Here is a 14,346-nt window from a genome sequence, read left to right as displayed (position 1 = left end):
AGTAGTGGATTTGGGCAGAAGTGGATTTGGGCAGAGAACGTGGATTCCCCCAGAGCGTGTTTGTAGATGGCCGGTGTGAGTTCGGGAATAAAGAATTGCTGTTTGAATCTACAAGCTGTGTGGAGACTCGTGATTTGTGCCCAGCCAGAGACTGCGGCATCTACCTACTTTCATCAACTGTAACATATTTACTGGTACATTTACCATAGAGACACACTGGCAGTGGAAGAGGGTATAGATGGGTGGGAGAAGAAGGCACATGGGAAATTTTTGTACTTTCCTCTCAATTTTGTTATGAACCTAAAACTACTCCAAAAAAAAAAAAAAAAAAATTATTTTTTGGTACTGTGAATTGAACTCAGGGACACATAACTACTGATCCATACCCCCCAGCCCTTTCTTGTATTTTATTTAGAGGCAAGTCTCACTGAGTTGCTTAATGCCTTGCTAAATTGCTGAGGCTGACTTTGAACTCACGATCCTCCTGCCTCAACCCTCCCCTCCACCAGCTGCTGGAATTACAGGCATGCATCATTAAGCTCAGCTTTTTTTTTTTTTTTTTTTTTTAATTTAAAAAGTAGTAAGATAGAAAAATTATAATAATTTTCAAAAAAACTGATGGATTTGAATACTATTGACTGCTGTATTCTCTTCAGCTACAATATATATTAACAGAATTTTGTTAACTATTTCAGGAATTCTACAAAACACAAATAACCGCAGCTTTATAGAAAAACACAAGTTAACTTTGACTATTAGCTACATATAAGGAACTACCTGATGCTTAAACAATCCTTCCTATTTGATCTCTCCCCTGCTCAGCCTGCCTGGTCAATCACCAAGTTGTCAGGATAGGAGGAAAGAAGAGAAGGCCCTCAAAATGGCCCTCTGGAGCCATAGTAACCAGCTACTCAAACAGCTGTCAGCAAAAAAGGACCCCACAACTCTTCTCAAAGCACACAGGAGTATGTTCACACCCTACCACTTGTTCTGTGGTAACCACATCAGAAATTAGGTGTTCAAAATTAGGAATTCCCACTTATATTACAAATTTAAAAGAAAGGAACTCTGGAGGAAAAAAGGTAATGTGAATCAAAACGACATCAGACTGCTTATGAGCTGGAACTCAATAGCTTCTCTAATAATGACCCCCTGGGTTGACTATTCCTTATGCTGCTGTTTTCCTTTGCTCTGACTATTCTAACTTGATTGAGGTCAGCAATAATAGCTAGTCAAGATAACAAAAAAGCTCACATAGTTCTATACTACCTATGATTACCTACAAAAATGTCAGCAAGACAAAAATGAAATACTATTCTCTCCTCTAAAATTCCAAATGCTCCTTTAAATTAAGCACAAAGGTAAAAAAGAATCCAGTTCACCAAGGTAGTGTTTAAACAGCAAAGTCTTTCCAACATTTTCCAATACTATTTGTAACAGTTATATTTAAAAACTGACTAGAAAGAGGTGCTAAAAAATAACCCCGGAATAATTTAAATGTCACATAATTTTTATCTATTCTATTAAGTTTCTTTTTTCTTTAAATAATGTCATGTGATTCTCTTATAAAATATTATCTAGGTAAAAATACCAGAAAATTTTATAAGTATGAGAAGAAAATTTGTGACTTGACAGATAACATACCAAAAGGTTCTATGAACTGATAAAGTTTTTCACCAACTGATATTGCTTCTGTATACTGCCGTAGGTGATAAAGAATGACTGCTTGATTATAGTACAGCATGCTGTTTTCAACATCATCTAATCCATCCATTTCTTCAACAGCTGAGTGTACCTATAAAACAACCAATGGAAAATATGTTCAACAGCAAGAAAATAAAAAGCAATTGTGAAAGAATTTATATGAATAAATAAGAACACAGAGTTAGGTACAGGGGCACATGCCTATAATCACAGCTACTCAGGAGGTTGGGGCCAGAGAATCACCAAGTTCAAGACCAGCCTGAACAACTTAGTGAGATCCTGTCTCACAAAATAAAAAGGATTGGGAACATAGCTCAGTGTTAGTGCACCCCTAGGTTCCATCCCCAGTATAGTCAAAACAACAAAAAATAGGAACATAGGTCAACATTTCTTTTTCTCTTAAGAGTACTAGAGTTTGAACCCAGCACCTCAAATATGCTAGGCAAGTACCCTACCTCTGAGCCACAACCCCAGTCCCACGATATTTTTTTCTTTTTTTTTTTTTTTTTTGGTGGTGCTGGGGATTGTACCCAGGGCCTTGTGAATGCTAGGCAGGCATTCTGTCAACTAAGCTAAATCCCCAGCTCCCCAACCATATTTCTTATTTGAATTTTCTACACTATCAACAATAATTATGCTAAAAATTATTTTACTCATCTGTTTCAAACAGAGTAAAATTCTGTTACATCAGTTGTTCTAATGGGACTTTGTTAAGAATCAGGCAGTTTTCTTCCTTGGCATTGTGAAGATATGTTCCATTTATTAGCAGTTCAACTTTCTAGCCTCATGAGTAATAAGAGGCTATATAGAGGGGCTAGGGTTGTGGCTCAGTGGTAGAGCACTCACCTAGCACATGCGCGAGCCTGGGTTTGATCCTCAGCACTACATAAAAATAAATAAGATAAAGGTATTGTATCCAATTACAACTAAAAAATAAAAGAAATAATAATAATAAAAAAGCTACATGGAGAGTGGACAAAACTCAAAATGATCTTTCCCATAAAATGCTATGCAGTGTGCATAATTTGATTCCATTTTCTAAAAATATAAAATTTACACATTAAAAAACAATAGCTACCATTTATGTGTCAGGCTTGCCACATTAAAATCTTTTAGGGATGAGAATACAGCTCAGTGGTGGACTGCTTATTACCTAGCATGTGCGAGATCCTGGGTAAGATGCCCAATAACCCCCCTACTGCGCCCCCCCCCAAAAAAAAACAAGGAAAAAAAAATCACTTTTATAGGTTAATCCTTGCCAGACCTCCAGAACACAGATATCATAATTTCTACTTTATAAATAAGGAAATGAGCACAGTAATCTTATCTTATCCAACACTATATAGTTAGAAGTATATTTTCAGGGGTGTGTGTGTGTGTGTGTGTTTGTTGCTGGGGATTGAATCCAGGGCCTGTGTATGCCAGGCAATTTCTCTACTACTGAGTTATGACCCCAGATCTTTTTGAGAGCTCAGGCTGGCCTCAAACTTGGTGATCCTCCTCAGTCTTAGCCTCCAGAGTAGTTGGGATTTCAGGCATATGCTGTCACCATGCCTCTTATTCTAGGAGCTCTTATTATACCAAAAAAAAAAAAAAAAAAAAAAATTTCAAGGCTGACCTTGTACTCCAAGACCAAACAAATCTTTTGCAGAAAAAACTATTTATGGGCCATACTGTGCATTACCTATTATCAGCCAAGATAATCTGGGTACTAATACTGGAGTAATAATGAAACCTGACAATGTACAAATTTATGAAGACTAGAAGCAGTTAGAAAGACAGCCTGGTTCAAACTTTGCTCTTAAAATCTTGCTCCTCCCCTTACTAGCTGTACAAAATTAAAATTATTTATTTATTTTATTTTATTTTTTTTTTAAAGAAAGAGTGAGAGAGAGTGAGAAAGAGGGAGAGAGAGAATTTTTTTTAATATTTTATTATTTTTTAGTATTTGGCGGACACAACATCTTTGTCTGTATGTGGTGCTGAGGATCGAACCCAGGCCGCACGCATGCCAGGAGAGCACGCTACCGCTTGAGCCACATCTCCAGCCCCAAATTTAAAATTATTAAACTTCCTATAGTCCAAGGTTAAAGATGAAATAACAAGTTCCTATCTCAAGGGTTGAATATGAGGACTGTATGAAATAAGACATAAAAAGCACTGAATAAAGAATCTGGTATGAAGGAAGCATTCACTCAATGTTGGCTAGTAGTCTCATTTTCATTGAAAAAAAAAATTTTTTTTTTTAAACTGGGGATTGAATCACAGGTGCTCTACCACTGGGTTATGTCCACAGTCCCTTTCATTTTTTGGGATAGGGTCTTGCTAAGTTGCTGAGGTTAGCCTAAATTTGTAATCCTCCTGCCTTAGCTTCCTGAACTGCTGGGATGATAAGTATGTGCCACCACACACAGCTTTGTTGAAAACTTTTAACAGGACTTAGAAATGACTTTAATCCTAATAAAGAATTATGAAGAACCCGAAGGAATCACTTATTTCTCAGTGCACCATATTTTAGGACAATACTATACAGTATAAAAAGTACTCATTATTGTAGGACAGCAGCTCAAATGGATCTTAAGATACCCTGGGGGGGGGGGGGAAAGGCACCCTGTAGCATTTAGCAGTAATTAAAAACACCAGCTTCAAAGTAAAAACGGAATTGGGTTTATGTAGCTCTAGTGCCTAAAAAACTTGGTAAATTGTCTGACAATTTAAATTTACATAGCTATCTGTCCCTTAAACTTTCCTACCCATTTTAAAACAAACACACACACACACACACACACACACACACACACACACACACACGGAGGGAGGGAGGGAGAGAGGGAGGGAGGGAGGGAGGGAGGGAGAGAGGCAGGTGGGGGAGGGAAGCTATTTAACAGGGCTATTGAGAATAATACATGAGACATTACATACAAGTTCTTAGCAGAGCCCTGTCACAGTACTTCATATATGGCTAGCTGACCTTATCAGTACCACCAGTATTATCCCTCTTAATATCAATGATCTAGCCCTGTGATGGGATATGATAAATACTGCTGTTATGACCAGAACACTGACCAATTCCAGCCCAAACCAATTATTAATTAATCACCTACTGATACAAAATACTAAAACAATTTGACATTATAATTTATACACACATATATACTATATAAATATCTTTATATATATAAAGATACATCCTTACATATACACATACACTCTCTCTCTCTCTCTCTCTCTATATATATATATATATAATCTTTATATGTATATAAAGATACAACCCAGATAGAGGCTAAACAGATTCCAAAGATACATTAATTAAAAAAAAAATACACTCAGGAGCTAAGATTCTTCATATAGTTCTACTTGAATTCTTTCTTAAAATCCCAAAGCTCATTTAAATTTGGTATATTAGTCTACTCTGTTCAAGTTAATTAAAAACTAAAAAGAAAAAAATACAACATACCTTTAATTTCCTGGAATAATTTTATACAAATAAAATTAATAATGACAAATGCTTCAGATACATTAGAAATTGTGCTGGCAATATAAGACAAGAAATCACATTTGTTTTCCTTAACTATTTGTATTTTGCAAATTAACACAATACTTTCTTATAGTTAAATTCATTTGTGTATCACCTGATTCTTCAGCTGGTTAAGTGTTTGTCTCAAATTATCTGTTGTTGTTTGGTTACTTTTAAAAAACTCAGCTACTGCTGTATTCAAAATTATTTTATAATCATCTTTGTTTATATCTTGTAGACAGGCAAGGTGTTGCAGACAGGCATCATAATTTCCAGACTAAAAAAAAAAAAAAAAACCACACATACACACACAAAATTACATACCAGCTTTAAGAACATTATTTCCAAATATATTTCACTAAGTTTTACTTTAAAAATTCTTAAAAAAATAGAGTCCCCCCCAAATATACTAATTAAAGTCATTAGATAAAGCAATATTCATGTCAATTATGAATCTATACTCCATTTGTGTACAATGTCAAAATGCATTCTACTGACATGTGTAACTAATTAGAACAAATAAAAAATTAAAATTAAAAATAAAGAAAAAAGAATCTACATTTCCTAGGACTCAAACTCTGACACTGACACATTATACCAACAACATATGTATGTACTTACTAGATATACTGGTATGTATTGGTAGCAGGGTTAAATAACTAAGTCTAGGCAAGAAAAGTAATAAAATTACTTCAAATTTTAATTTCTAGTAAATACACTTTGAATATGCCAGTATCAAATTCTTTGACTTATATACATATATATACACATCCTAATATCAAATAAAGTTTTCTTTCTTATTGTTTAAGGTCAGAAAAGCTAAAATTCTGACAATAAATTTTGGGGGTTCCACTTTAAAGTACATTCAAGACAAAGAATTGAACAGAGTAGTGGAATGAAAAGACTGACCAACATATTTACAAATCTAAATTTAATAAAAATTAAATTTAAAAGACTTAAAAAACAACAGAGCGAGAGTTAAAACATGTTTAAGAAAACACAAAAGCTTGAGAATGGCTAAAATTACTTCCATTCCTTTTACCATAGTTAGTTAAGCTCTAAAATGTTGTAAAATTAAACCTACTTCTCTCTAACCTTAACTCAATTATTACAGGAAAAAAATTTATAAATTTAAAAATTCACTGTGAAAATATTCATAGTTGATAGTCAATTTGAGCAGATTGAAAGAGAAGCCATTTCTTACTGTGAAAGCCTGGAAAGCACTGGTGGATAATTCCTTCTCTTGATCAGTGATCCCAGAGGACTGACCAGTTCCTTCATGTTTCTCTGATCCCTGATCTGCAAACATAAAAGTGTTATATTTTTTGTTACTGTTGTTTTTAGAAATGAAAGCTGTACAATGAATTTGTCCGTATTTCTCTCTCTCGTGGTGCTGGGGATGAAACCAGGCCTTGAGCATGCTAACCATGTGCTATATCACTGAGCTGTACCTCCAACCCCTCTTCCTATTCTTTTTTTTTTTTTAATTTTAATTTTTTTTTTTTAGTTGTAGATGGACACAATACTTTTTATTTTATGAATTTATTTTTATGTGGTGCTGAGGATCAAACCTAGGGTCTCGCATGTGCTAGGCAAGTGCTCCTCTACCACTGAGCTACAACTCCAGCCTACCCTCATTCTATATATTTTTTTTAATTTTTCAATATATTTTTTTAAATTTTTCAATATTTATTTTTTAGTTTTCGGCAGACACAATATCTTTGTTTGTATGTGGTGCTGAGGATCAAACCTGGGCCGCACGCATGCCACCGCTTGAGCCACATCCCCAGCCACATTCCCCTCATTCTATTTGTAATCAAGTTGTCAAAGTTAGAACTCCCTCAACACTGGCTAATTAGTGTTATGTGAAGCCACTTTTTGGAAAACTTGAAAATGCCTCCTTGGCAATGGTAGAATACAATAAAAACCTGCATGCCTACTGAAGTAAGAACTACAAGCTGTTGACAGAGACATTCAGGCTGAGAATATGCTCCCTTAAAAATATTAGATCCGGGGGCTGGCACTGTGGCTCAGTGGTAGAGTGCTTACCTAGCATGCTTGAGGCACTGAATTTGATCCTCAGCACTACATAAATGCAAAATAAAGATGTTGTGTCCACTTAAAACTAAAAAATAAATATTAAACAAAATTAGATCCACCACTCAGCAATATTAAAAAATCTGATATATTCAAGAAACTATGCCAGGTCCTGGAGATAGAAGGAAATTACAAATACACCCATAATGACTTCAGGAGGTTTGTAATCTTAAGTGGGAAGCAGTAACATTTAACAGTTAGAAAATGATACAAATAAGTGCTCACAGTTAATTTCTAGTCAAAGAATGCTTCAACAGGCTTAGAAATCTAAAAGTCAGCTGGGCATTGTGGCGCATGCCTGTAATCCCAGCTGCTGAGCAGGCTGAGGGAGGAGGAGGTCAAAGCCAGCCTCAGCAAAAGCGAGGCACTGTCTCTAAATAAAAAATACAAAATAAAATAAAATAAAATAAAAAAAATAAAAAAAACAGGCCTGGGGATGTGATTCAGCAGTCAAGTGCCACTGAGTTCAATCCCTGGTACCCCTCCCCCCCCCAAAAAAAATCTAAAAGTCAACAATTCACAGTTTCCTTAACTCAATTAAATGTCTATATGCATCCTGATTAAAGATTAATGATACTGAAATGTGCACGATTGCACAGTTCTATAATTCCAGCCTACTTGGGAGTCTAAGGCAGGTGTATTACAAGTTGGAGAAGGGGAAGGAAAGGTAACAGACAGGAAAATAAAAATGATAAAATTTTGTTATTTGCATGTATGACAAGTAACAACAAACCCCACTATTACGTATGCTTAAAATACACCAATAACATAATAATTAAAAATGGTATTCAGGGACTTGGGTGTAGCTCAGTGTTAGAGCTCTTGCCTAGAACACATAAGACCCAGGGCTCAATTCCTAGGACCACATAAAAAAGTGATCTTCCCCCATATGGAAGGGTAATAAATTGAAACTAAATGCACACAATTCTTGGTTGGCTATCCAGTTATCTCCATACCACCTTCTAAAACATATGCTCTCCAAATTAAACCTCATTCTTTAATGGGATGTCTGGGCCCAATTATTAGATTGACTTAGAAACAGAGATCAAAGGGAAACATACCCAACAATCTGCTAGGGAACTGAAGATTTTAGACTTCTACTTAAAGCAGAGTGGCACAACTAACTACAGCTCTCATTATTCCCTAGGAAATGTAAAAGTCTCCTAAAATTCTCCAAGAAAAGAAAGAAGCCAATTTCAATACAAACAAGCTGGACTCTAAGGCTGACAAGAGACTCTACAAGCCCCATTTTAATTTACATTTCAGAGAACTTTTACATGTAAACTAATCATTATTTTACCTACATTCTTTTACTTCAGGATAAAAACTTTAAAAAATACACTTCAGTAAGATTACCATTTTTTCCTTATTATGTTTGTACACATTTCAAGTTTTCTGTAAGAAATGGGTATTAACTTTTGTAATCAGTTTTTCAAATGTTTTAAAACATTCACTATTTATAACTGCTGACTTCTTACCAGATAGAGTCTGCACATAATTCCACAATGTGTCTTTATTTGTCCAAAAGTAGTCTCCATTACCAATTGAAAGTGTATATGACCGTTCATCCATAAGCTTCACTTTCCTTCTACTCTGGCTTAACAAACATGGCTGACCTTCTAGGTGTGCAGAGCTCTTCGACCCACAAACCTTGACACTCTTTAAGCCAATAGACTTCATTTCTAACCAAAGAGTTAGTTCCTCTAGGTTTCAACAATGTAGACAAGAAATGCACCACTTTTTCAAAACTGAGAAAGTCAGTTAACTGAAAGCACAGGTACATTCCAATACAGAATGTTAACAATTCAAATTTGATTGGAGGATAACTATAACCTATGCAGTCAAACTATGGCCCCAGATGTTAAAGAAAAGAATTTCCAAAGAAAAAGGAAATGTGAAAAGACCTAAGGAATCAACTGCTATTGCCACACAATATTGATAATACTTTTTGTGAAGCATTCCTTTCCAAAATAGTAATAAAAATAATTCAGGCTCATTAAAGTCCCCATATAAGTTAAGGTTAAGACACCTGAGGTTAACATACTTCATATGTGGTTTCTTTCATTCTTCCTTTTTTTTGTACTGGGGACTGAACCCAAGGGTGCTTTACAACTGAGTTGTATCCCCAGCCCTTTTAAAAAATTTTGACACAGGGTCTAAGTTGCCCAGGCTGGCCTCAAACTTGCAATTCTCCTACCTCAGCACCCTCAACCCCCTGGAGTAGCCTGGATGACAAGTGTGTGACACTGCGCCTGGCTCACATGTGGTTTCTATAACCTGAAGAAGAAACAACTTATCAAAACCCCACATATAAATGGCTGACTTCTACATAGCACAGAGAAATAACATACAACCAAAGAAACTATCTTCTATAGCCCCAACCTTTTCTTATTAAGCCATCCTAATAGTCCAAATTCTCTGGCAACTTAAAACCTCGGATTTTGTGTCCCAGCTCCAGCTACTTCCTCCTTTCAAATAACCATAAAAAGTAAAGTCAAACAAGTCATCCTACAAGTTTGTTGGTATTTTGTTAGTCAACAAAATGATACTGGTTTCACTCCACTCTTCTATGTGATACAGGAAAATAAATGTGAACCTTATACTGCTTCTTTCACTCTTTGTCTGTGGTTGGTGCCCCTCTACTTTGGGATACCTCTCCCTCTAGAACTTGGCTGAAATACAACTTTGGGTGTGGGATTTGCTGCCTAATCCAGCTCCAAGAAGCCATACAACCCAGAAAGGGTGAACTGGGATGAGTTTTAACTAACTGGGAAAAAGAAACAGGAGGAAGCTGGATAAGTAAATCATCCCTCCTTTCTCTCTTCTATGCACTGAAGTTTCTCCTCAAAAAACCTTCCAGAAAAATACCACAAGCAAGTGATCTGCATCACCCTTCACCTTACTTCTCTCCCTTACTTTCAGTACTCTGGATTTGCATCTTCCAAAAAAAAAAAAAAAAAAAAAAAATTGGGTTCTGCCTCCAAGAGGACATGGGCTGAAATACAAACCTTTCATCGGTTGATCCTCACAATTTACAATCCTTTGAGGTTAAGGCTATTAGGATTCCCATTTCACAAACGAAGATGCTGAGTTACTCACATAAGACCCCTTCCCAAGGAGCACAGCTTTCTGTTCGTCTACTGTACCAAAGTCTGCTAATTTTACTCTAAACTTCATTTTCCACATTTGCCTTTGAACATCCTACCATGATTCTAAAGTAATATTAGCCAGCATTTAAAAATATTAGTGCCTGAAATGATTTTATTTAACCTTTTACCAGTTCTGTAAGGTAGGCATTATTATCATTCTCATGCTACACATAGAAAAGTTCCTCAGGGAGCTTCTATTCAAGAGATCTTCTTGCTGTTCTTTAAAACATTTTCCAATCGAGAGTGTTGTATATTTCTTGCTCCTTCTACCCACATAGTTCTTTATCATTATAGTCTCTCTTCAAAATATCACCTCTGAGAGCCCTTCTCTAATCAATCAATCTAAAAAATGAGGTCCTTGCTCTCAGTTATCTTCTATCTTTTTTTAGCCCATTTTCCATTGCTAAAACAAAATACCTGAGGCTGGATACTTTGTAAAGAAAAGAGGTTTAATTAGCTGTTTTGGAAACTGAAAGTCTAAATTTGGGCAGCCACATTTTCAGTCATGTTTTTCTTTCATACTACTTAATAAACTCCATTATGATATAGACTTTGTCTTGTTTCCTGCCCAGTGCCTAAAGTAGTGGCTTGCAAAGAAGGCTGAATACAATACCACACAGTATTAGCTGGTCTCAGGTGGTCTTGCATTTTCAGTCTTGCTTTACTTAAATTCATCTTCTACCACACACAGTGTGATCCAGTCACTTACCTTTTTCTTATTTTTAAAATTTTTTTGTGGTGCTGAGAATAAAACTCAGGGCTTTGCATATGCTAGGCAAATGATCTATACTAAGTTCCTAGCATCTTGGTCACTTACCTTCTTAAATCCTTTCATGGCCCTCTTTTGTTACCTAATGAACAAGACCCTCCATGACAAGGACCCTGATCTCAGGAACTCAAAGAGGAAGCAGCATGTAAGGCAGACTCTAAATGAGGAAAGTGTTCACCAAATGGAGAAGAAGGTTATTGCAGTTCAGAAGCTCAAAAGAACAGAACACTTCATAAGAGAGTCAGTCTGGTGTGAAGAGCTTGATGAGTTAAAAAAAAAAAAAAAAAAAAAGCTGCTGGAAAGAGACTCTAAAGAAGCTCATAAACCACATTAAAGATTAAGGATTTAATGCCTAAAAGATGGGACAATCTTAGAACATTTACAGGCAGGGAAATGCCATCATCCAATGATTGTTTTGGGGGAAAAAAATAAGAGTGCGGCAACAAAGAGAATGGATTCAATAAGAAAAGACAAGAACCAAGGAGAAGGCTACTTAATGAGAAACACCACATTAAGAGATAAAGGTTACAACCACACCAGGTGAAATGGAGATGGAAAGGAGCAGAGAATTAATGGAATGACACTAAACATTCATCTACTTTATACAAATTCAACTTTACTATCCACACAAATTCAACTTTACTATCTACAGAACGGTTTGTTATTATGTGGCCTATAAACTTAAAACTGTAAAAGAAATAGTCCCCCAATCACAAAGGACCTTATTCTTCAAATATATAGATTTACACAGCTCTCACAATGTAAATGTAAATATGATAGGTCTGTCTCTAACAGAATAAAGAGCAGGTTTTCATAAGCAGGTACTGCGTTACATCCATTTCTTCAACACCTAAGGCAGTGCCTACACTAACTATTTATGAATGAATTCACCAACAGAAGGCTTTTAAATTGAGGAAGGACTTGAAAAGTGGATGGGTTGTAGGTCTAAAAGGATGAGTCTGGTCAAGTAAGTGCAATGGGATGGGCAGGTAGGAATGGTAAACTTGGGGAACAGAGGTATGGTCCTAAACTAAAAAGGAGGATGTTGGTCCCCTTGTCCAATCTTGGACACACTTCTCTGTAACTTTCCTCCTCATTTATCTCTCCCTATTCGATATGGCTCGATTCTTCATTCTGCTCAATTATCATTTCCTCAGGCCTTTTCTGACCAACCTATCTAAAATTCTATAGCTCATGCTACTACCCTCACTTTTTAAATCATTTTCCTGTTTTCTTCTTAGCAGATTAATGAAGAGATTCTCTATAAATTTTCGCGGGGGGGGGGGTAGTGGTAGTGGTGCTGGGAATTGAACTCAGGATCTTGTGCATGCTCTACCACTGAGATAGGACATCAGCTATGGAGACCTATCATCTGTTCCTGTATTAGGGTCAGCTGACTTGTATTTCAAATCAAAGTTTATTTGTCAGTTGTTGAGGTAAGGACCCTCTAAAATCTACAGCCATTTAGATTTCTTTTTCCCTTTTGCAGTACTGTGGACTGAATCTGGATGCTCTACCACTGAGCTACATGGCTAGGTTTTAATTTTTTTTTATTTTAAGAAAGGGTCTCACTAAATTTCAGACACTGGCCTCAAATTTGCTATCCTCCTGCTCTAGTCTCCCAAGTAACTGGAATTACTGTGCATGAGCCATAGTGTGCAGGGAGATTTTTTTCTTTTCTTAAATCAAACAGCACTGTAAAAAAGTGTGGTGAGGGCTGGGGTTATGGCTCAATGGTAGAGCGCTTGCCTAGCACGTGTGAAGCACTGGGTTCGATCCTCAGCATCACACAAAAATAAATAAAATAAAGGTACTGTGTCCATCTACAACTAAAATAATAATAAAAAATAAAAAAAGTGTGGTGACCACTTTTAAGTTCTGTCGCTTAAACTCCTTCCAATGAAACTTCGATGCCACAGAGACTATTAGTTTCTTGCAGGAAACATGTGCCTGACTTTTGTAGAAATTGCCTGGAAAAAAGTTTTATATTCCTTACTGAGGAAGATTATAAGACGGGGAAAATAATTCATCAATAAAATCGAGATTACATAATTAACCTTTGAGGAACTGGAGAAAAACAGATCCTGAGCAGAAGGTATCAGCACAGACACTGAAACATCATGCCTATTTAAACAGTGGTTTTCACTATTAGTTCCACAGGATATCGCTCAAGTGGCTGAAACAGCCCAGGTGACATAAATGCACCTTGTACACCGGGACGAAATCCTTCGTCTGTCTTTCTCATTGGGAAGTCGAAAAGTCTGAAGCGGCAAAATAAATTTACGACATTTAGGCCAGAGTTATTTTGGAGACCCAGGGCAGAGGCGGTCAGTAGGGGGTTTCACGCTTCGCTAGAGTAGAAAACTATTGGACCTGGGGCCCAAAGACTCACGTAAGCCACCGAGAGGCAGAGGTTGGAGGAAAGAAATGCACGCCCCCAAGTCAAGTCGTCCTGGAATTCCCACCCCCTAGTCCCCACCCCGGGCGCCGCCGACTCCGCGCGCAGGATCTGCACACCCCCGCGCGTCCCGCTGCCTCACAGCACCCGGCGCCGACGCCTCACCTGCAGCCTTGTCTGCAGCCATCTTCCCTCCTCGGCTCGGGTTCTTCCCTGCAGGTGGCGTGGCCCCGACTCCCGCCGCCGGGCTGGCCGCTGTCCTGGACCTCCGAGGTCAACTCTGAGCCCACCGCAGTTCCGGGCCCCCTTGTTCCGGCCAGGGGAGTGGGCCGACCGCGGGCTGAGGAAGTGACGAGGGCTAGTTCGCGTCGTCTAGCAACAGGAACAGCGTCCCCGCCCCGCCTGTACCTTTGCCTCCCGCCATCCGCAGCTTCCGCCCTACGGCGTCCGGGTACACATTACTTCCGGGGGCTGCGTCCAACCGCGCCTGCAACGCCAGCGTGGGAACTGGGGATGGCCCCGCTCCACGCTGGCGTTCCCTTCTCGCCCCGCCCCCGGCGGGGCGGGCGCGCGACCCGACATGACGTGCGCGCGCTAGCTCACATCTCTTGCAAGTGTGCCAAGTAGAAGCGAAAGCAGCTGTGCCAAACTCTCCGTTGCTTATTTTTTAATTTTTAAAATTTTGTTTGCTTATTTAAAAAATATTTTT

General features: G+C 37.7%; 1 protein-coding gene across 3 annotated transcripts in view; it reads right to left on the bottom strand.

The window, feature by feature from the left end:
* Cnot10 (CCR4-NOT transcription complex subunit 10) overlaps positions 1-14,081 on the bottom strand; it is a 65,161-nt gene extending 51,080 nt beyond the window's left edge. For all 3 annotated transcript variants that reach the window (XM_076868819.1, XM_076868828.1, XM_076868838.1), the window contains exons 1-4: positions 13,803-14,081; positions 6,429-6,523; positions 5,340-5,501; positions 1,645-1,795 (exon numbers count right to left, since the gene is read on the bottom strand). In XM_076868819.1, coding sequence (XP_076724934.1) covers positions 1,645-1,795; positions 5,340-5,501; positions 6,429-6,523; positions 13,803-13,824 — 430 coding nt within the window. In that variant the 5' untranslated portion in view covers positions 13,825-14,081. The remainder of the gene's footprint in view (positions 1-1,644; positions 1,796-5,339; positions 5,502-6,428; positions 6,524-13,802) is intronic.
* Positions 14,082-14,346: the final 265 nt, after the last annotated feature.

This window comes from Callospermophilus lateralis, chromosome 1 (genome assembly GCF_048772815.1).
Source record: "Callospermophilus lateralis isolate mCalLat2 chromosome 1, mCalLat2.hap1, whole genome shotgun sequence".
Classification (NCBI taxonomy): domain Eukaryota; kingdom Metazoa; phylum Chordata; class Mammalia; order Rodentia; family Sciuridae; genus Callospermophilus; species Callospermophilus lateralis.
This window is presented reverse-complemented; position numbering and strand designations above follow the sequence as displayed.